The sequence below is a fragment of the Muntiacus reevesi genome, chromosome 4 (genome assembly GCF_963930625.1).
Source record: "Muntiacus reevesi chromosome 4, mMunRee1.1, whole genome shotgun sequence".
Lineage (NCBI taxonomy): Eukaryota > Metazoa > Chordata > Mammalia > Artiodactyla > Cervidae > Muntiacus > Muntiacus reevesi.
Genome location: NC_089252.1, coordinates 107,100,897 through 107,124,391, shown reverse-complemented (window position 1 = coordinate 107,124,391; position 23,495 = coordinate 107,100,897). Strand labels below are relative to the sequence as shown.

Here is a 23,495-nt window from a genome sequence, read left to right as displayed (position 1 = left end):
CTAACTTTCAAGACCTAGAGTCTCTATTTACTTCCTCAGTCAGGAGGAGAGACTGGGAACCTTGGGTACTCATTTGAGCTTCCCTGGAGTTCGAGACTACCATTTAGAGCCTCTTCCTTCCCTCTTCCCTGGTGGGTTCTCAGCCCTCAGTGGCTCCTCTCTGGAAACCCAAGGATGGGGACTGGACCCTCAAGTTTGTAACTGTGACCTTCTGCTGCAAAGATGTTGACTTTGGGGCCCCGGGAGGTTTGTGTAGGGTGTTGGACATTCTTTTGGGTCTTCTGTTTTCTGTTTGGTCTTCTGTTTCTACCCTGTGTAGTTCCTCCACCTATGCTAAATTTGGGATGAGCACAGAGCCCATCTCCAACCCCAGATCCAGAAAGGGCTGAGGGACAGGCCAAGGGGTGTCCCAGGAGCTTCTCATCCTAGTAAGGGTACCGCCTCTCCCTGGCTCCTCAGTCCCTGGGAAAGAAGTTTGGGGGAAGCAGAGTCAGAAGGGCTAGCCACTCTCAGGTTCCACTTCTCCCTACCTGTTTATCTGTCTGTCTCTCTCTCTCTGCAGGAGCTGGGTCCCTCCTCATCCTCTTCCTGTCTGTCCTTTCCTGGTCTATTTCCACCTCTCTTTGCTTTTGCTGCTTCTGCCCTCCTTCCCTGGAGGCCCAGGTCTGCCGGACCCATCTATCCCCTCTGGGGCCATGGGATCACTGCTTGGGCTCCTGGCTCTACTGCTGCTGTGGGGTGCCGTGGCTGAAGGCCCAGCCAAGAAGGTGCTGACCCTGGAGGGGGACCTGGTTCTGGGTGGGCTGTTTCCGGTACATCAGAAGGGTGGCCCAGCAGAGGAGTGTGGTCCTGTCAATGAACATCGTGGCATCCAGCGTCTGGAGGCCATGCTTTTTGCGCTGGATCGTATCAACCGTGACCCGAGCCTGCTCCCAGGAGTGCGCCTGGGTGCGCACATACTTGACAGTTGCTCCAAGGACACACATGCTCTGGAGCAGGCACTTGACTTTGTGCGGGCGTCACTCAGCCGGGGCGCCGACGGCTCACGCCACGTTTGCCCTGACGGCTCTTATGCCACTCATGGCGATGCTCCCACTGCCATCACCGGTGTCATCGGCGGCTCCTACAGTGACGTCTCCATCCAGGTACATGGGGGCTGTGGAAATGGAGGCTGGGCAGGGAAGCCAGAGAGGGCGAGTACCTGGAATTCCAGCTGAGCAGGGACTCTGGGTTACTTTGCACTGGAAAAGGACTAGAGGCTTCCTTTGAGTGGCTTTTTACAGAAGTCTAAGAGAGTGCCCCGGTGGGAAAATGCGGGTCAAGTTTTAGAGATTATGCAAGGAAAACATCCCACTCCCAAGACACACACACACACACACACACATCTGATGTTAAACAGCCCTAAGAAGCTTAGTAGCCAGGTCTTTTGTGTCAGAACTCTAGTTTTGAATCCTGGTTTTCCCACTCACTGTGTGACTCTGGGCATTATTTCTCTTCTGTACTTCAGTTTCATCCTTATAAAATGGGACTCATGATGCTTACCACTCTTAGGGGTGTGGTGGTAACTTAATGAGGTAACACATGCAAAACGTGAATCAAGGGGGCTGGCAGATCATAAGGGTATAATCAATATTAGCTGCTGCTGTTATTAAGCCACTTTATAGATGAGGAAACTGAGGCTTGGAGAGAGGCAGGCCACAAGTCCAGGTGCTCGCAAAGTGGAGACATGAACCTGGCTCTCAGCCAAGGACCTCGGGGACTGTCAGATCATCTCTCTGTGTATTGGAAAGGGAGAGACAGAAGCCAAGAGCAGGCCAGAGAAGAGAAACAGGGGAGGGGGCCCCAAAAGGAAGAGAAGCAGGATGTTTGTGGAGGTGAGGAGGAGGGTACCCCAGAATCTTCAGCAAGTGCAGGATGACCAGGTCGGGGGCGGGGGAGAGGGACCAAGGCCCTCCCTCCTGTTCTTCCCACAGGGGGTCGGCAGAGGGCACAACTGATGGCCTTTGGCATGCCTGGCTGCTGTGGCCCAGGGGGATCCTCCTTGTCCTTGACTGGGTTCCACCTCTTGCCTGTACCCTTACCTGTCTGGTGCCAGCCTAGGCTGCTGGAAGGTGAGGCCAGAGCTGAGATTGGTGTTGGGAGTTCCATGGAGGGCCTCGTCTGGGGGCCTCTGCTGCCTCGAGGAGGCCAGCAGAGGGCACTGCCATCAGAAACCAGGCTGGGACCCCTGACCCAGAATGCTTATTTAGGAGAGAGGAAGCAGGAGTCTGAACCATGGAGGCAGCTTCTGGCCTGGGGTGGGGAGAGAGGCCTGCTCATGCCCCTCTTGCGGGGAATGAATTACCGGTTCTGCTAGGCCTGCTACTGGACGTGGCCAGTGGTAGCTTGGACAGGCGTGGCTGCACCAGCACCTCCATCTGTAGCCTGGTCTGGGGACAGGGATGGGGAGGCAGCCTCCCACTGCTGATGTCTTCAGGGGCCTCTGGGGTGCTTTCCCAGCACACCCTCTGCACAATTCTTTTAAGGCCCCCTTGTATTTACCTCCAGCTCAGTTACCTCTGCCTCACCCCAAGCTGCCTGCCTCCCACAGCAGGACCCACAGCTCAGCGTCCATCTGCTTTTCCCTTGTCTGGGTCAAAACAAGGCTCAGTCCTTTATCCTGCGGCTGCACCTGTCTGGAATGGTTCATCCACATTCCTGCCCCTTCTCTCGTGCTGAAATCCCTATCATCTTCCAGGCACTGTGGCCTCATGTACATCATTATTCTTGATCTGCTCAGCAACCTTGGAAGGCAGGAATGAGAAGCTGAGGTTCAGGGAGGTTTGCTAACTTGCCCAGGGGTGCAGAGTCAGACAGTACAGGGAAGGAACTGAGACTGTCCGAGTAAACATCTATGTCCCAGAAGCAAATAGAGGACCTGACTCCCTCTTGTGGAACCTGGGCCATGCCCTGCTCTCACCAGGTTCTTGGCTGGACCCCACTCTTAGGGGCACATCCCAGGGATCTGAGGCTGAGAGACTGGCTGCCAGGTAGGCAGGAAGCCTTGTTAATTTCAGGCTCAGGCATCAATAGAGACCCACTCTTGGGTTCTCAGGGCTATGAAGCCCTCAAATCTTAGTCTTCCTTCTTCAGGGAGCCTTCTCCTTCTCTTTCCATCACCCCATCAGCGTTGACTCTGGGGTAGAGAGCTTAAGACCCCTGAGCATCCCAGAGGCCATGCAGTGCCTCTTTCCTGTGCAGCCAATGGCCAACCTATCTCCACCCAGGACTTAGGTTTTTCCTTAGCTCTCTCTTCTTGCTACAGCTGTTCATCTGAAGGGAGACAGGGGAGGGGTTTGAGTGTGGCTCAGGACCCTGGTGCCTTGGCCCTAGGTCTTTCTGAGCCCTTAGGAAGGGACAGAAAACTTGCTGTCCCCAGGGAGAAGACACATCAAGACGATGTAGGTCTTTGGAGAGAGGGAGACATCATAGATGACCACATGGGCACTTGATCCCAAAGTCTGATAGCTGGGTTGAGGGGCACAGCCATCTCCAGCATTTGACTTGGTCTCTATCTCTGCCCTCTCAACCACCCCCCTCCATACCCACCCCACTGCAGGTGGCCAACCTCCTGCGGCTATTTCAGATCCCTCAGATCAGCTATGCCTCTACCAGTGCCAAGCTGAGTGATAAGTCCCGCTATGACTACTTTGCCCGCACAGTGCCTCCCGACTTCTTCCAAGCCAAAGCCATGGCTGAGATTCTCCGCTTCTTCAACTGGACCTATGTATCCACCGTGGCATCCGAGGGTGACTATGGTGAGACAGGCATCGAAGCCTTTGAACTAGAGGCCCGCGCCCGCAACATCTGCGTGGCCACCTCGGAGAAGGTGGGCCGCGCCATGAGCCGTGCAGCCTTTGAGGGCGTGGTGCGAGCCCTGCTGCAGAAGCCCAGTGCCCGCGTGGCTGTCCTGTTCACCCGCTCGGAGGACGCCCGTGAGCTCCTCGCTGCCGCCCAGCGCCTCAATGCCAGCTTCACCTGGGTGGCTAGCGATGGCTGGGGGGCCCTGGAGAGTGTGGTGGCAGGCAGCGAGGGTGCTGCTGAAGGCGCCATCACCATAGAGCTGGCTTCCTACCCCATCAGTGACTTTGCATCCTACTTCCAGAGCCTGGACCCATGGAACAACAGCCGGAACCCCTGGTTCCGTGAGTTCTGGGAGCAGAGGTTCCACTGCAGCTTCCGACAGCAAGACTGTGCAGCTCACTCCTTGCGGGCCGTGCCCTTTGAGCAAGAGTCCAAGATCATGTTTGTGGTCAATGCGGTGTATGCCATGGCCCATGCCCTGCACAACATGCATCGTGCCCTCTGCCCCAACACCACCCGCCTCTGCGATGCAATGCGGCCTGTCAATGGGCGCCGCCTCTACAAAGACTTCGTGCTCAACGTCAAGTTCGATGGTAATGGTGCCGGCCAGGTCCACCAGGCTGCTGTCTCTCGGAGGGTGAGAGGGAGCAGGCCCTCAGGTTCTAGCACATGGCTAGGAAAATACAACCCACCACAAGTCAGGGATTTACCCAAAGGGCTGGTGTCAGAGTTGGGACAAGGCCAGCCAGGCAGGGAAGACTCCAACAGGAGCCAGGCCTGAGGTGCTACTTCCTGACATCCTTCCAGAGAGTAGACATCTGGCCTGGCTCTGCACTGTGAAGGTCTCTGCTTCCTGCTTGGGCCTTGCCTTCTATCTTCTGCTTCTTATCATGCAGAGAGTAGAGATCAGGAGAGCTCAAGCCCATTGTCAGGCAGCAGGATATCAGAGAGAGTGAGAATAAAGGTGCATCAGAATGACCCTCTATTTTTCAGGAAAATTTCTATTCCTAATCTTGCTTTTCCACTCAAGGTGGCCACGGTCTCTTCAAACCAAAATTATCTTAATAGAAGTTCCAGCTTCAAGAAAAATAAATGCCACAGAGTCATCTCTGTGCTTCAGAAAGAATGACTGCAGGAACAGCGAGAGAGGGTGCCAGAGCTTGGAGCTCTGGATCAGGATCAAGAAGAGTAGCAATTCCTATAAGATTGACATTCAGAGTTATGGGAGAGTCAGGCTGGGGGTTACTGCTGCATTTGGGTCTGATTGGGTTGACATTAGAACAAGGCTAAATTTAGCCCTCTGGGCTAAGTGGAATTTATAGTAGGGCTCAAGTTGGATTTTGAGGACTTCGAGGACTGGGTAGAAAGAGGAGAGGCTGTGGGGGACCTGCCTTTGACTCCAGGCAGCACCATTCACCTTGGGGTCTTAAGCATATCATCTGCTAACTTGAACACCATGTGTCACTGGGACCTGGGATGATGGGGTCCCTGCCTTCTCAGCCTGGTTGGGCGATGTGAGGATCACAGGGGGATGGGGATGGGGAGTGGAGTGACTTGCAAGCTGCCTGCCAAGCACACCTAGAAGGAATCCTCCAGGTGACCACTGAGGTTGGGATTCACTTATACTGCAATCAGTGTTAGGACTGGTGAGGGGCTGGAGATATCACTGATGGGATTAAGTAGGACCAGGACTAGACCTAAGGTCAAGTTTAGCTTTGGGGGGTCTCCATGTTAAGTTTGGAGAAAGGGCTGTGGTGTGTTTTGGGATACAGTTGGGGTCTGAGTTGGAAGGTCTAAGACTGGGTTTTGGGAGTCATGGTTGGGTTGGTGTGGGCATTAGGTTTGTGGAGATGCCTGAACTTTAAGGCTGGGGTTCTGTTTGGGGCTTGGGCTTGGGGTCTGTTATTTATTTAGGCCTCTCATTTAGAAAAATGACTGAGGTTAGGCAGGCTTTAGTGCTGGGGCGAGGATCAGAAGGACAAGGGACTTCAGCTCTGGGGTTTGGGTTCCATGTTAGGGCTGAGGTCACATCAGGATGAACCAATCCAACCCTCTCTTCCTTCCCTCCCTGACCCCAGCCCCCTTCCGCCCAGCTGACACCCACAGCGAGGTCCGCTTCGACCGCTTTGGGGACGGTATTGGTCGCTACAACATCTTCACCTACCTGCAGGCAGGCGGTGGGCGCTATCGCTACCAGAAGGTGGGCTATTGGGCAGAAGGCCTGACCCTGGACACCAGCCTCATCCCGTGGGCCTCACCCTCCGCCGGTCCCCTGCCCGCCTCTCGCTGCAGTGAGCCTTGCCTACAGAATGAGGTGAAGAGCGTGCAGCCGGGGGAGGTCTGCTGCTGGCTCTGCATTCCCTGCCAGCCCTACGAGTACCGGCTGGATGAGTTCACCTGTGCCGACTGTGGCCTGGGCTACTGGCCCAACGCCAGCCTCACTGGCTGCTTCGAGCTGCCCCAGGAATACATCCGCTGGGGCGATGCCTGGGCCGTGGGACCTGTCACCATCGCCTGCCTAGGCGCCCTGGCCACCCTGTTTGTCCTGGGTGTCTTTGTGAGGCACAATGCCACCCCTGTGGTCAAGGCCTCGGGCCGAGAGCTCTGCTACATTCTGCTGGGCGGCGTCTTCCTCTGCTACTGCATGACCTTCGTCTTCATTGCCAAGCCATCCACAGCGGTGTGCACCTTACGGCGCCTCGGTTTGGGCACTGCCTTCTCCGTCTGCTACTCAGCCCTGCTCACCAAGACCAACCGCATTGCGCGCATCTTCGGTGGGGCCCGGGAGGGAGCCCAGCGGCCACGCTTCATCAGCCCTGCCTCGCAGGTGGCCATCTGCCTGGCCCTTATCTCAGGCCAGCTGCTCATCGTGGCCACCTGGCTGGTGGTGGAGGCCCCGGGCACAGGCAAGGAGACAGCCCCTGAGCGGCGGGAGGTAGTGACATTGCGCTGCAACCACCGCGATGCAAGCATGCTGGGCTCGCTGGCCTACAATGTGCTCCTCATTGCGCTCTGCACGCTCTATGCCTTCAAGACTCGAAAGTGCCCCGAAAACTTCAATGAGGCCAAGTTCATCGGCTTTACTATGTACACCACCTGCATTATCTGGCTGGCCTTCCTGCCCATCTTCTATGTCACCTCCAGTGACTACCGGGTGAGCGACCTGCTCCAAGGCAGGCTGAGGTGGGGGATGGGGGCAGAGCAGGACACGGGACCTTCTGTTTCCTGGTACCTCCCTCATTGAGTCTTCTGATAACTCTGAGGCTCCAACAGGTTAAATGCTCACCCAGGAGCTCACAGCTTATGGTGGCCCAATTGGGACTGGACCCCAGGGCAAGGTGGGAAGGCTGAGTGGAGCCTAGGAGGAGTCCTGGAACTGCACTCTGCAGTGCAGTCAGGCTGGAATAGGTAGGGTGGAGGTGGGGAGGACAGTCAATATGGAAACTGATTGGAGCAGAGGGTCTGCACTGCCCTCCCCACTGCCCTCTGCCTTGAGTTGCGGTGGGGGGTGTACATGATGGAAGGGTAGGCAGAGGTGAGAAGGAGGCAGGAATGAGAATGGCAGGGCGGGGCTGTGGAGCCAGCAGCCCCGAAGAGTGTGATGCTCTGATGCCCCTCGGAGCTGGGCAGTGTGACGGGGCACCCCCGGAGCTGTGTGACTCTGGGGTTGAGAGGTGAAACCAGGGGATTCAGGAAAGGTGAAGCAAGGAGCGGAAGGTGACCTGGGATGTAGAGCTTGGGAAGGTCAAAGCAGGTGAAAACTGTACCCCAGTTGGTGACTTCCAAGCAAAATTCCAACTGGCACTGAATGCTCCATGGGCCTGCTCAGCTTCAAGGGACAGTGGCTGGTTCAGATGGGGTGCTCAGGGAAGGCTTTTCCGAGGAGGTGACAGGTGAGGGGCGCTCTGAACAATAAGAGGATAGTCTTCAGTGGTCCTCATGACTCTGTAGTAAATTCCATGACTCTCCCCATTTTACAGATGAAGAAATGGAGACTCAAGGAGGTTTAATCCCTTCCCTTAGGTCACTCAGCATGGGAGTATAGAGTAGGGTCTGAGCTGACAATCTTAACAATTAAAGGAGCAGGAAAATCGAGGCAACAGCCCCTGCAAAGGCCCCCTCCCTCAGGACAGAGGTATGGTGGGCAGGGCCAGGGCCAGGGCCAGGGCCAGCTGGGCTTGGCTGCTCGTGCGCCTGCTGGGCCACCTGCCTGGGCAGTGGAGGATGAGCTGGGGAGGGAATCTGCTCTGACTCAACCTGCATTTGCATATCATTTGCACTTGCATGCCAGTCATAAGTGGCTAAGGACTCAGCTGGGAGGTACACACACCGACCCCAAACACACGTGCACACACACGTATCCCTACATGCACACACATGTGCACATACCTGCACACCTGGCATGCATCCACATCTACCCACCTACACACATCCGTACACATGCATCCTACACTTTCACACACAACTGCCTACTCTCACCATCCCCTACACACACACCCGCATACAGATACACATGCAACTACATGCCAGCACTCCATGCCTGCACCCCCCCACACAGACACATGTCTGCACACACACTCCCATGCATACATGCACCTTGCATGTTCACCCTAACCCCACAGCTAGAACTTTGGTCTTCCTGGAAGACGGTGCACTGAGGCTGATGCTGGGACTGTGCCCAACCCTCCTAAAAATTCTCTGGGACTTGGCAAACGGACCAAGGCCCAGGGCTGGATGCTTACGGTTCCCACTGCCGGGACCCCACCACTTGGGCAGGGTTCCCGGGGCCAGGGCCAGGCCTTGGGACAGACTCATCCTTGACCTCTCCCACTGCAGGTGCAGACCACCACCATGTGCGTGTCGGTAAGTCTCAGTGGCTCTGTGGTGCTCGGCTGTCTGTTTGCACCCAAGCTGCACATCATCCTGTTTCAGCCGCAAAAGAACGTGGTCAGTCACCGCACGCCCACCAGCCGCTTCGGCAGCGCAGCTGCCAGAGCCAGCTCCAGCCTCGGCCAAGGTCAGCATCCATCTATGATAAGCCTCTGCCCCAACTCTCAGCATGGGGGCCACTTCCTGGGTTGCTGAGATTCTTTGGCTGGGGGTGGAGTGCCCCCCAGATGAGGCTGAACAGGAGCGGGTGGGGGGTGGTGGTGAGCTACTCTCCGTAGTCCTGCCTCCCTGATGCCCACTGACTGAAGGGACCTCAAGACTAGCCCCAACCTCCAGTTTCCTCTTCCTAGGGTCTGGCTCCCAGTTTGTCCCCACTGTTTGCAACGGCCGTGAGGTGGTGGACTCAACAACATCGTCGCTTTGAGGATCCCCACACTCCTTCCCTGACATGGCTGCTCTCCAGAGCCCGGTGCAGACCTGTGTCCAGGGCCAGGAGGAAGATGACTGGAGCACTGCAATAATGCCAACCCCGTGCCCACCCCCAGCGCCACTCACCACTCTACTTACTCCAACCCTTTAGAGTCAGAAGCTGGGATCCCTGGCCTGGGAGCCTCAATAATGACCACCAACTGCCCTTGTAGCTGTGTCCCCTCCTTGCCAGGCCCAGGACTTGGAAGGGAGCAAGCCAGGGTCCACTCTGCCTTGGAATAGAGTGGCTGAGGACTGCAGGCCCCAATCCCCAATCAGTAAAGGTGCTTCCAGCCCTACCCCTCCCTCCTTCTAGGGCCTTTTACATTTTTTATATAACTTATTTTGGGATGGGGAGGGGGGTTAAAATGGGGACTGTCCCTCCTCCTGCACAGTAGTTTGTCCTGTGGTTTATTTTGTATTATCTGTAAATGAAGTGTCTTTATTAAAAAAAAAAAAAAAGAAAAGAAAATCACACTTTGCCTCTGATCCAGGGAGGTCCTTTCATCCCCGCCCCAGCCTCTCAGTCTTCATTTTGCTAGGATTTGTTCACTCTGCCCTGTGCCTGTGCTAGGAGGACCGAGTCCCACCTGATGGAGAGACAGAAAATGAATAAGTCATCCTTCCTTGAAAGGAGCTGCTACAGACTGGCCAAGGCACCCTGGGGTGAGGATGGGAGGTTTAAATGGATACAGGCTCATCTGGCTGTCTAGGGCAGAACCTGGGCAGTGCGAGTGATGCAGCACGAGAGGCAGCTGACTGTGACCCTTGCCCCTGCCTAGCATTTGAGGAGTCTTTGGTCAGTGCAGAGCCAGGCTGGACATCTGAGGTGGAGGGAGCCAAGAGGAGGCAAGAGGAGGCTTGAGCATCGTGAGGAAGGAGGAGGTGGGGCAGAGAGGGGAGTTGGAGAGGCCATCTGCTGTTAGTCCGATGAGAGGAGGAAGAAGAGGCCTTCCTCTCTCCCTGAAGGAACTCGCTCAGCTGTTGGATGGTGGAGCCCAGGGTCCTCGGGCAGCCCCCGAGACTGCAGTCTGGAATTTACCAGCAGAGGGCGCTGAAGCACAGGCTCAGCCGCACTGCGCAAGCAAGTAACCGCTGCCCTCCTGTGGCCTAGGGGACTGTGGGCACTCAACTACCACAGGAGCCGAGGAACCTCTTTGGGGGAAGCCCCAGAGTGCGGTTATCTCAGAGGGACAAAGTCCTGCACTGGGGGACGGCCAGGCCAAGGACATTTGTGATTTTTAAGTGAATTCATTTGCATCTATAGACTAGTGAGGCTGTGGGCTACCAATTTAACTTTGGGTTAACAATTTAAGAAATGAAAACAGAAAACTGAAAAAAGAAAATTGTAGGAGTGGCTTTCCCTCTCGAGCTAATATTTGGGGTGTTGTAGGGATGCCAAATAAAATACAGAGTGCCCAGTCACGTTTGAATGTTAAGTAAACAATGAAAGCTTTTTTTTTTTTTTGGTATGAGTATATCCCATATTTGGGGTATACTTATACTAAACATTTTTCTTGTTTATCTGACATTCAAATTTAACCGGGCGTCCTGTATTTTCGGGCTTCCCCAGTGGCTCAGGGGTAAAGAATCTGTCAGCAATAAAGGAGTAGAAGACTCGAGTTCGATCTCTGGGTCAGGAAGATCCCTGGAGGAAGGAATGCTAACTCACTCCAATATTTTTGCCTGGAGAATCCCAAGGACAGAGGAGTCTGGTGGGTTACAGTCCATGGGGTCGCAAAGAGTCGGACAGGACTTAGCGACTAAACAATAACAAACATGATTCACAGCTAAAAAGGTACAACGGGTAGTCAGTGAAGAATCTCCTTCTATCCCTGCTACCCATCCAGAGAGAAGGGCCCAGAGGCGGGGGTGGGGAAGAATGGCAGGGGGCGAGCGAAGAATTCCTAAAGTCGGTGCTCTAGTCTGTGGGCCACATCCCTTTCCTTCCCCGGCCCCTCCTCCGTTCCCTCCGCATCCCCACGCCACGACAGCTGTGGTAAGCGGCGAATCTCACCTCAGCCCTCCCCCTTAGACCAGCCAACACCAGGACTCCGCTCAGGGAGGGGACATGGCGGGGCGAGGTGGAGGCACCGTGTCTGCTCTTAGGGGGACCGAGGCCCCGGCGTCCCTTCGAGGACCCTTCCAATCGGGCAACCCTGGAGAGAGACCAGCGCGGCAGCAAATGAGGGTTACCGCGGGGGCGTGGATCCCGGGGGCGTGGCGAGAGAGAGAGAGAGAGAGAGAGAGAGAGAGAGAGAGAGAGAGAGAGAGAGAGAGAGAGAGAGAGAGAGAGAGAGAGAGAGAGAGAGAGAGAGAGAGAGAGAGAGAGAGAGAGAGAGACTCAGTCCCGCCCCCGCCGCGTCGCCATAGGGCGAGGCTGGGCAGGGGCGGGGCCGGCTGCTGGCCGCAGCGGCTGACCGCAGAGGGGGCGGGCTGAACTCCGCGACCGAGCGCGACTGTGCGAGAAGGCGCGAAGGTGCGAGAGGCCGCGCAGCGAACGTTAGCGGCCAGGACGACACGGCGCGGAACCTCCCGGCTGCCGACACCCAGACGGCTTGTGGCGCCAGAGGGCTCTCGAAGGGACCGTGGCAAGGCCACAGCGCGAAGTCTCCTACAGTCCGTTTAAGTAAGGCTGCATTTTGTATTTCCACACAGTTGAACGTCCTGGCGGCTAATTAAATGGTGAATAAGGCAAATCCTATGGGAAAGCTCCTATGGTTGCGGTCTCACAGGTAACTGCCTGTGAGAATGGCTGGCAGCTTTTTTCTGACGTACCTTACAACAGTGAGAAGTGCAGGAGCGACCGGCGAGGTTGAAAAGTGTCTGACAGAGCTCTTTCCCCTTATTTCCAGCGGAGTGAGGCGTGAAAGGAAGAGTAAGCTTGGGATGAAGAGAGACTAGTTGAAGCCTAAGGGCAGCTTTAAATAAGTCCGTCAGCGAAGCTGTGGGGAAGGGGAGGTGTTACACTCTTAACTGTGTGCCTGAAATTTTTGTTTTTCTCTAGTCCGCCTCATGACCCAGTCACCCGCTGGAGGGAGGTGTGTTTGTGTGTTTAATGGAGGGAACTTTAAATTTTAATTTATTTATGTATTTTTGACCACACTGGGTCTTGGTTGTTGCGCTGGCTCTTTCTAATTGCGGGTAGCGGGGGCTACTCTTCGTTGCAGTGCACGAAGGGGTACTGGGCTGATGGCGGTAGCTTCTCTTGTTGGGAAGCACGGGCTTTGGGGCGCGTGGGCTTCATAATTTGCGGCTCCCGGGCTTCGTTGCACGGCGGTATGTGGAATCTTCCCAGATCAGGAATCGAACACCTGTCTCTTGCATTGGCAGGTGGATTTTTTAAAAATTATTTATTATTATTATTATTATTGGCTGTGGTTGGTTTTTGTTGCTGCGCGGGTTTCTCTAGTTGCGCCAGAAGCGAGCAGAGGCTACTGTGCTTTGAGGGCACGCGGGATTCTCAGTGCGGTGGCTTCTTGTTGCGAACAACAGGCTCTAGACTCGCGGGTTGAGTTGCTCCGCGGCATGTGGGATTTTCCCGGACCGGGGATGGAATCCGTGTCCCCTATATTGGCAGGGAGATTCTTATCCACTGGACCACCAGTAAAGTCCTGGAGGGAAATTTCTTGTGGTAAACTGTTGGTAGCCGTCAGCCTGTCTGGGTGGACCTGGTTCTCTGTCAAAAGGGGGCTTGGGTGAGGGTGGTTCAAGCCACTCTACTCGCTGCTCCTCCTGGCCCAGAGTGGGGGGGCAGTGAACCCTCCGCCGAGGCAGATCCTTGAGGGAATATGGCAACCCAAGAAGTTAGTGATGTATTAATAGCAGAGGTGTTGGGGACCAAAAGTAGAGCTGAGGGACTGACACAGAGCCTGGAGGAAGATTCAGGCTTTTCCACTGGCCAAATTGTGTCAGGAAGTTTGCCGCAGAGCTGCTTTCTGGTCAGAGCTCTCTGTCCATTCCTCCGCCTTCACTGTGGCTGCTTTCACTTCTGCTCCTGGGGGCGGGGTTCGTGAGAAGTAGCGGGGAAAGGAAGGGACGCGGAAGGTCTGAAAAAAAAAAAAAGTGCCCACCCCAGCCTCCTGCAGAAAAAGGGAAGGAGCCTATCATTTCCACCCTTGTGGGCCAGCGATGGCATTTTCTCAGTCTGGGAAGAGGGGCTAGAACTGGGGAAAGCAGGGGAAGGAGAAAAGGGGGTGGGGTGTAAAGGGAGTGGTAAGAGAGGGAGACGTGAAATAGAGGCAACTTGGGGTTGGGGAAGGCGGGAGGAGCAAGAGGAAGAAAGTAAACATGGACGCTTTAAAACTGAGGACTCTTGCCAAGATGTCAGGGTTCTTTTGTTTCTTTTAGAGAAAAATCGCTTTATTCTTTCTGTGAAAAAAATTCTCATAAACAATTTAAGCAGAAAAGTACAAAATAAAAATATTGCCTCGTTTCGTCACTCAAATATAACCATCATTGATATTTCTTTTACAGCATCCTAAACATATTTCTATGCATTTTTACAGATAGAATGGAGATAGAAATACTTTCATAAAAATGGGATTGTGCCATGTTTATTATTATTTTTTTAGTTAAGATTTAATTTTACTTGATTCTAATTGAAGAAAGTGAATGTGAAGTGAAACTGAATAAACTCTGAACTTCACATACATTTCTTCACCTCTAAAGATATTTTTCCCCTGAAAGATAGGCTCTGTATGTTTAAGAAAAGAGACAGTGGAGGTGAATATTCCTTTAGTCTCAGGGAATTGAAGGACAGTTTGACCTGTGGTCAACCTTCTTGCAACGTGAACAAGAGGAGGATGAGCAAGAGGAGGATGACCTTTCTGAGGCACACTGCATCTGGTCCGAGGGTTGCTGATTGTCTAATCTGTCATTGGCGCATTGCCAATGCAAGGATGGGTGCAAGGCAGACGGACACAGGTGCTATGGGGCTGTTGAAGTATTTCAGAGAAGGGAGCCCGCCACTGTAGCTTTTCTGTGCTTGTGTCTGTACTCACGTTGGTTCCCATCCCTCAGGGATGGTGGTATGAGAGACTCTGTCTGGGTCTCATGAACCTTGGGACACTGAGCTCCCTGTCCTGGATCATTTCTCCAAGTGAAACAAATTTGATGCTGGGACAGCCTCTTGTGTCTTGTGAGTTTGATTCACAAAATCTGAAACTCACCCTGGCGGTCTTGCAGCATTATGTTTTTTTTTTTTTTTTTTAATTAACCATATTCTCATTTTAGACTATATTGATTGATTAATTCCTTGTTGAGAAATTGAGAATATTTCTCATTAATTAGTAATTTTATACTGCATTAAAATGAAATTACAGTATTGACTAGTAGTTTTTCCCTGTCAGATTTCATCAGTTTCATCATGTTTAAATTCTGTTTGGTGGCTCAGTAGTAAAGAATCTGCCTGCCAATTCAGGAGACACAGTTCAGGGTCTGATCCCTGGGTTGGGAAGATTCCCTGGAAAGGAAATGGAAACCTAGTCTGGTATACTTGCCTGGAGAATCCTATGGACAGAGGATCTTGGAGGGCTACAGTTCATGGGGTCGCAAAAGAGTTGAACATGATTTAGCCACTAAACAACAACCAAACAAACTTACTTAGTCATCTAATAGTCATTCCAAATTTTGAACCAGTCTTTTGTTCCATGTCCAGTTCTAACTGTTGCTTCTTGACCTGCATACAGATTTCTCAGGAAGCAGGTTAGGTGGTCTGGTATTCCCATCTCTAAGATTTTCCACAGTTTGTTGTGATCCACACAGTCAAAGGCTTTCTTTGATAAAAGAAGTAGATATTTTTTGGAATTCTCTTGCTTTCTTGATGATCCAACAGAGGTTGGCAATTTGTTTGTCAAGCCTCCTCTGCCTTTTCTAAATCCAGCTTGAACATCTGCAAGTTCACAGTTCACATACTGTTGAAGCCTCACTTGGAGAATTTTGAGCATTACTTTACTAGTGTGTGAGATGAGTACAATTGTGCAGTAGTTTGAACATTTTTTGGAATTGCCCTTCTTTGGGATTGGAATGAAAACTGACCTTTTCCAGTCCTGTGCCACTGCTGAGTTTTCCAAATTTGTTGGCATATTGAGTGCAGCACTTTCACAGCATTATCTTTGAGGATTTGAAATAGCTCAACTGGTCCACTTGACTTCACATTCCAAGATGTCTGGCTCTAGGTAGGTGATCACACCATCGTGGTTATCTGGGTCGTGAAGATCTTTTTTGTATAGTTCTTCTGTGTATTCTTGCCGCCTCTTCTTAATATCTTCTGCTTCTGTTGGGTCCATACTATTTCTGTCCTTTATTGAGCCTATCTTTGCATGAAGTGTTCCCTTGATATCTCTAATTTTCTTGAAGAGATCTCTAGTCTTTCACATTCTATTGTTTTCCTCTATTTCTTTGCATTGATCCCTGAGGAAGGCTTTCTTGTCTCTCCTTGCTATTCTTTGGAACTCTGCATTCAAATGGGTATATCTTTCTTTTTCTCCGTTGCCTTTCACTTCTCTTCTTTTCTCAGCTATTTGTAAGGCCTCTTCAGACAACCATTTTGCCTTTCTACATTTCTTTTTTTGGAGGATGGTCTTAATCACTGCTTCCTGTACAATGTCACAAACCTCCGTCCATAGTTCTTCAGGCACTCCTGTCTATCAGATCTAATCCCTGGAATCTATTTGTCACTTCCACTGTATAATCATAAGGGATTTGATTTAGGTCATACCTGAATGACATAGTGGTTTTCCCTGCTTTCTTCAATTTAAGTCTGAATTTGACAATAAGGAGTTCATGATCTGAACCACAGTCAGCTCCTGGTCTTGTTTTTGCTGACTGTATAGAGCTTCTCCATCTTTGGCTGCAAAGAATATAATCAATCTGATTTCTGTATTGACCATCTGGTGATGTCCATGTGTAGAGTCTTCTCTTGTGCTGTTGGAAGAGGGTGTTTGCTATGACCAGTGCGTTCTCTTGGCAAAACTCTGTTAGCCTTTGCCCAGCTTCATTTTGTATTCCAAGGCCAAATTTGCCTGTTACTCCAGGTGTCTCTTAACTTCCTACTTTTGCATTCCAGTCCCCTATGATGAAAAGGACATCTTTTTTGGGTGTTAGTTCTAGAAGGTCTTGTAGGTCTTCATAGAACCATTCAACTTCAGCTTCTTCAGCATTACTGATTAGGACATAGACTTGGATTACTGTGATATTGAATGGTTTTCCTTGGAAACAAATTGAGATCATTCTTTTGTTTTTGAGATTGCACCCAAGTACTGCATTTTGGACTCTCTTGTTGACTATAAGGGCTACTCCATTTCTTCTAAGGGATTCTTACCCACAGTAGTAGAGATAATGGTCATCTAAGTTAAATTTGCCCATTCCAGTCCATTTTAGTTCACTAATTCCTAAAATGTCAATGTTCACCCTTGCCATCTCCTGTTTGACCACTTCCAATTTTCCTTGATTCATGGACCTGACATTCCAGGTTCCTATGCAATACTGTTCTTTACAGCATTGGACTTTACTTCTATCACCAGTCACATCAACAACTGAGCATTGTTTTTTGTTTTGGGTCTGTCTCTTAATTCTTTCTGGAGTTATTTCTCCACTCTTTTCCAGTAGTATGTTGGGCACCTTCTGACCTGGGGAGTTCATCTTTCAGTGTCATATCTTTTTGCCTTTTCACACTGTTCATGGGGTTCTCAAGGCAAGAATACTGAAGTGGTTTGCCATTCCTTTCTCCAGTGGACCACATTTTGTCAGAACTCTCCACCATGACCCATCCGTCTTGGGTGGCCCTACACAGCATGGCTCATAGTTTCATTGAGTTAGACAAGGCTGTGGTCCATGTGATCAGTTTGATTAGTTTTCTGTGATTGTGGTTTTCATTCTGTCTGCCCTCTGATGGATAAGGATAAGAGGCTTATGGAAACTTCCTGATGGGAGAGACTGTGGGGGAAACTGGGTCTTGTTCTGATTGGCGGGGCCATGCTCAGGAAGTCTTTAATCCAGTTTTCTGTTGACGTGTGGGTCTATGTTCCCTCCCTGTTGTTTTACCTGAGACCAAACTATGGTGGAGGTAATGAAGAAAATGGGAAAGAAGTAGATCAAGGCTGAATATTGTCACCCTGCTTATTTAACTTTTTTTTTTTATTAGTTGGAGGCTAATTACTTCACAACATTTCAGTGGGTTTTGTCATACATTGATATGAATCAGCCATAGAGTTACACGTATTCCCCATCCCGATCCCCCCACCCACCTCCCTCTCCACCCAATTCCTCTGGGTCTTCCCAGTGCACCAGGCCCGAGCACTTGTCTCATGCATCCCACCTGGGCTGGTGATCTGTTTCACCACAGATAATACACATGCTGTTCTTTCGAAACATCCAACCCTCACCTTCTCCCACAGAGTTCAAGAGTCTGTTCTGTACTTCTGTGTCTCTTTTTCTGTTTTGCATATAGGGTTATCGTTACCATCTTTCCAAATTCCATATATATGTGTTAGTATGCTGTAATGTTCTTTATCTTTCTGGCTTACTTCACTCTGTATAATGGGCTCCAGTTTCATCCATCTCATTAGAACTGATTCAAATGAATTCTTTTTAACGGCTGAGTAATATTCCATGGTGTATATGTACCACAGCTTCCTTATCCATTCATCTGCTGATGGGCATCTAGGTTGCTTCCATGTCCTGGCTATTATAAACAGTGCTGCGATGAACATTGGGGTGCACGTGTCTCTTTCAGATCTGGTTTCCTTGGTGTGTATGCCCAGAAGTGGTATTGCTGGGTCATATGGCAGTTCTATTTCCAGTTTTTTAAGAAATCTCCACACTGTTTTCCATAGTGGCTGTACTTATATGCAGAGTACATCATGCAAATGCTGGGCTGGATGAAGCACAAGCTGGAGTCAAGATTGTCAGGAGAAATATCAGTAACCTCAGATATGCAGATGACACCACCCTTATGACAGAAAGTGAAGAAGAATTAAAGAGCCTCTTGATGAGTGAAAAAGTTGGCTGAAAGCACAACATTCAGAAAACTAAGATCATGGCATCTGGTCCCATCACTTCATGGCAAATAGATGGAGAAACAATGGAAATGGTGACAGACTTTATTCTTTTGGGCTCCAAAATCACTGCAGATGGTGACTGCAGCCATGAAATTAAAAGATGCTTGCTCCTTGGAAGAAAAACTATAACCAACCTAGACAGCATATTAAAAAGCAGAGACATTACTTTGCCAACAAAGGTTCGTTTTGTCAAAGCTATGGTTTTTCCAGGAGTCATGTATGGATGTGAGAGTTGGATGTATTCTTTCTATCTTGAGTTGTTTGAGTTTTCGTATATTTTGGATATTAACCCCTTATCAGATAGATTATTTGCGGTTATATCTTCTGCAATTCAGTAAGTTGTCTTTTCATTTTGTTAATAGTTTCCTTTACTGTGCAAAAGCTTTTTAGTTTGATATAGTCCTATTGGTTTATTTTTGCTTTTGTTTCCCTTGCCTGAGGAGACACATCCAAAAAAATTATTATCAAGGCCAATGTCAAAAAACTTACAGCTTATGTTTTCTTCTAGAAGTTTTATGGTTTTAGGTCTTAAATTTAAGCTTTTTATTTTATTTTTTAATCCATTTATTTTTATTTTTTATTGAAGTATGGTTGACATGCCATATTATATTTGGTTTTTAAATGCATTTTGAATTTATTTTTGTACATGATGTAAGAAAGTAGCCTGGTTTGATTCTTTTGCATGCAGCTGTCCAGTTTTACCAACTCTGTTTATTGAAGAGGCTGTCTTTTTCCCATTGTATATTCTTGCCTCCTTTGTCAGAGCTTAATTGCCCATATAATCATTAATATAATGAACCCATATACGTGTGGATTCATTTGTGGACTCTCTATTCTGTTTCATTGATCTGTGTGTCTTGTTTTTACACCAGTACATATTGTTTTGATGACTGTAGCTTTGTAATATAGTTTGAAAATAGGGAGTGTGATACCTTCAGTTCTGTTGTTCTTTATCAAGATTGTTTTGGTTATTTGGTGACTTTTGTATTTTATTAAAATTTTTAGAATTATTTATTCTAGATCTGTGAAGAAAGCTATTGGTGTACTGATAGAGATTGCACTGAATTTGAAGATTGCTTTGGATAGTATGGTCATTTTAACAGTGTTAATTCTTCTAATCCATGAACAAGATACATCTTTCTCTCAGTTTATGTCATCTTCAGTTTCTTTCATCAGCCTCTTAAAGTTTTCCAAATACAGATCTTTCACCTCCTTAGATTTATTCCTAGGTATTATATTTCTTTTGATGTAATTGTAAATGGAATTATTTTATTAATTTCTTTTGCTGATAGTTTGTTCTAACTGTATATAAATGCAGTAGACTCCTGAGCTGGGAAGCACAATGCAGGGCTCAGATCACTCATTCCTTGGACAGAACCTCAGCAATTATAATTGTTCTTCTGTTTGTGAATCTCCCATCTGGGGATATGGGTCTTGACTCTACCACATCTCTCCCCTCCCTACTCCTTGTGGTTCCTTCTTTATATCTTTAGTTGTAGATCTTTTCTGCTTGTCTTCTGACTTTTCTTATCAATAATTTCTTTATAGAGTTGTGATTTCGGTATACCCATGAGCTCAGGGTCTTCCTACTCACCATGTTGACCATACTACCCAGGAAAGATTTCAGATCTTAGGTTTTATTAGTTTACTTTGCCAAATTTTAATAGAAATTCTTCTTAATAAAAAGACTCCCTTGCTTCCAATGATTATATCCCCCTTTTTATTATGAAAAATTATATGTAAAAAGTAGAATACCTCAGTGGACCCATTAGCTACCTTTTAGAATTATCAATTTCTGCCTAGTATTTTTTCATATTTACTCCCATTCTCTTCCTCCCTCTCCTTCCAGAATTTAAAAAATGTAAACCAGGAGTGTTCTTGTCCTTTTAATGTAAACAATAAACAGCATTTATTATTTATTGTGTTCAAGAATCTCTTATATATATGTTATTATACATATTGTGCATAGGTTATTTCATTTTATCCAATACCTATTTAAGTAGACTTTATTAATATACCCATTATACAGACATAAAATAAATTTTTATTGAAAAATGCACACAATTCATAGAAGTAAATTTCAAATCTTTTTACAAAGTGAACATACCTTAGGATGTTTGCCTCTTGGCTTTTTTGCTTGAATAAAAGGTTGTCTGATTTAAATATTTTGAAGTCATATTTCCTAGTTTTTACCTAATGTCCTTTTTCTGTTCTAGGACTTCATCCAGGACATTACATTATATTTAGTTGTTGAGTCTCCTTAGGCTCTGTTGGAGGAGGTCATCCAGAGAGCATAATGCTGGTTGATCCTTGAGTTGGACTCAGGAAATCAGAGGCTCCTTATCCCCTCCTTGTCTTTGGAATGTATGTCTGCCCGCCATTCCCATAGTGGGAGCTGTTTCAAGGATGCAGCCTTGACAGAGTAATGTGTTGTTGAGAACATCTGTATGGTACATGACCAAATCCCATTAAGGCCTCTACATAAACTTTTAAGATTCTGGTCAGTGTGCGCAGAGATCTACTTGTCTGAAGCTGCCCAAAGTGAACCTTGAAAGTAAGTTCCCTTGCTTATTAAATATGACACCTACTAATCTGGAGTGATCTCCCTCTTTCTTCTGTCTCTCTTTGCCTTCCATGTACAGGGCCAATTTGTGAACCAACAAGCTCCTCTAAATTAAAAGAAAATTTTCTCCAGTTTTATTGAGATATAATTGACACACATCACTATGTGAGTTTACAGTGTACATCATAAAGGCTTCATTTACATATATTGTGAGATAATTATTGTAGTAAGTTTATTTAACATCCATCATCTCATAGCTTCCTCGATGGTGCTAGCAGTAAAGAACTTGACTGCCAATGCAGGAGCACCAGGTTTGATCCCTGGGTTGGGAAGTTCCCCTGGAGAAGGAAATGGCAACCCACTCCAGTATTCTTGCATGGAGAATCATCTCATATGGATACAATAAAAAGAAAAATTTAAGAAAAAAAAAAGGTTTCCTTGTAATGAGAACTCTTAAAATCTATTCTCTTCACAACTTCCATGTGTATCACACAGCACTGTCAACTATAGTCATCATGTTATATCCCTCTTCATTGTTGTTGTTTAGTCACTAAGTTATGTCCGACTCTTTTGTGATCCCATGGACACAGCCCACCAGGCTATTCTGTCCATGGGATTTCCCAGACAAGAATACTGGGGTGGGTTGCCATTTCTTCCTCCAGGTTATATCCCTGCTGCTGCTGCTGCTGCTAAGTCGCTTCAGTCACGTCCAACTCTTTGTGACCCCATAGACGGCAGCCTACCAGGCTCTGCCGTCCCTGGGATTCTCCAGGCAAGAACACTGGAGTGGGCTGCTATTTCCTTCTCCAATGCGTGAAAGTGAAGTTACTCAGTCATGTCTGACTCTTCGCGACCCCATGGACTACAGCCCATCAGGCTCCTCTGCCCATGGGATTTTCCAGGCAAGAATACTGGAGTGGGGTGCCATTGCCTTCTCCAGTTATATCCCTAGTACTTATTTATTTTATAACTGGAAGTTTGTACCTTTTGACCACCTTCCTCATGGTCCACAGTCCTTCCTTCAGAACTTGGTAGACATTTCTTTACTGTCTTCTAGCTTTGAATGTTGCTGTAGAAAAGTCTGATGCCTGTGTGATTTTAAAACAAATATTGAGAAGTATTTTACATATTTTAAATGAATAGATTTTTAAGGGTACAAGTCTGTGAATTTTGACAAATGTGTCCACCCATGTAAACATCACTCAAATCTAGATTTCCCATTGCTCGTGAAAGTTCCCTGAGGCCCCTTTTCCAGCCCATTCCCACTTCCTCCTAGAGACAACTGTTCTGATTTCGATCATTATAGATGAGTTTTTGCCTGTAACGGAACTTTCTAAGATGGAACCATACCATATATGTTCTTGTGTCTGATTTTTTTTCTCATTCTGCTTACCATAATGTTATTCATGTTGTGAGAATCAGGTCTTTGTTCCTTTTTACTGCTGAATAGTATTCCATTGTAATACACCATAATTTGGTTATCCATTCTCCTGTTGATGTATATTTTGGATTGTGTCCAGTTTTTAAAGATATATGTATATATATGTATATGTATGTATACACACACACTGAACACTTCTGGGCAAGACTTTTTGTGGACATTAGTTTTTACTTCTCTAGTAAATGCCTAAAAGATTGAGTCATGGGGTCAGTGTTTGTTTGTTTAAAATCTTTATTAAAAATTCCAATTTTTTTCTCAAGTAATTGTATCATTTTGCAGCTATATATTAGGACTCCAGATACTGCATCTTTTTATCACCTGTCAGTCCTTTAACTCACACGCTCATGCATGTGTGTGTGTGGTGGTATCTTACTGTGGTTTTAATTTGTATTTCTCTGGTTATTAATTATAATAAATATCTCATGTACTTTTTGACTATTCATAAATCTTTTTGAAGTATTTTTTCAGGCCTTCTGCCCGTTTTTATTGGGTTATCTTTTTTTTTTTTTTTTTTTTTAAATATTATTTTATTAGTTGGAGGCCAATCACTTTACAACATTTCAGTGGGTTTTGTCATACATTGACATGAATCAGCCATATAGTTACACGTATTCCCCATCCCGATCCCCCCTCCCACCTCCCTCCCCACCCGACTCCTCAGGGTCCTCCCAGTGCACCAGGCAAGAGCACCTGACTCATGCATCCCACCTGGGCTGGTGGTCCGTTTCACCATAGATAGTATACATGCTGTTCTTTCAAAACATCCCACCCTCACGTTCTCCCCCAGAGTTCAAAAGTCTGTTCTGTACTTCTGTGTCTCTTTTTCTGTTTTGCATATAGGGTTATCGCCACCATCTATCTAAATTCCGTATATATGTGTTAGTATACTGTAATGTTCTTTATCTTTCTGGCTTACTTCACTCTGTATAATGGGCTCCAGTTTCATCCATCTCATTAGAACTGATTCAAATGAATTCTTTTTAACGGCTGAGTAATATTCCATGGTGTATATGTACCACAGCTTCCTTATCCATTCATCTGTTGATGGGCATCTGGGTTGCTTCCATGTCCTGGCTATTATAAACAGTGCTGCGATGAACATTGGGGTGCACGTGTCTCTTTCAGATCTGGATTCCTCAGTGTGTATGCCTAGAAGTGGTATTGCTGGGTCATATGGCAGTTCTATTTCCAGTTTTTTAAGAAATCTCCACACTGTTTTCCATAGTGG

General features: G+C 48.1%; 2 protein-coding genes across 2 annotated transcripts in view; both read left to right on the top strand.

Annotated features, from left to right (window-relative positions):
- Positions 1-695: 695 nt before the first annotated feature.
- On the top strand, positions 696-9,157 carry GRM2 (glutamate metabotropic receptor 2). The gene is made up of 5 exons (XM_065935357.1): positions 696-1,145; positions 3,599-4,436; positions 5,922-6,997; positions 8,680-8,860; positions 9,084-9,157. Exons 1-5 carry the CDS (start codon positions 696-698, stop codon positions 9,155-9,157), a joined length of 2,619 nt encoding a protein of 872 aa, XP_065791429.1.
- A 2,115-nt stretch (positions 9,158-11,272) lies between these two features.
- Positions 11,273-23,495, top strand: part of LOC136167471 (IQ domain-containing protein F3-like) — a 67,095-nt gene continuing 54,872 nt past the window's right edge. Inside the window, exons 1-2 of the mRNA XM_065935032.1 lie at positions 11,273-11,392; positions 11,575-11,761. Coding sequence (XP_065791104.1) covers positions 11,273-11,392; positions 11,575-11,761 — 307 coding nt within the window. The remainder of the gene's footprint in view (positions 11,393-11,574; positions 11,762-23,495) is intronic.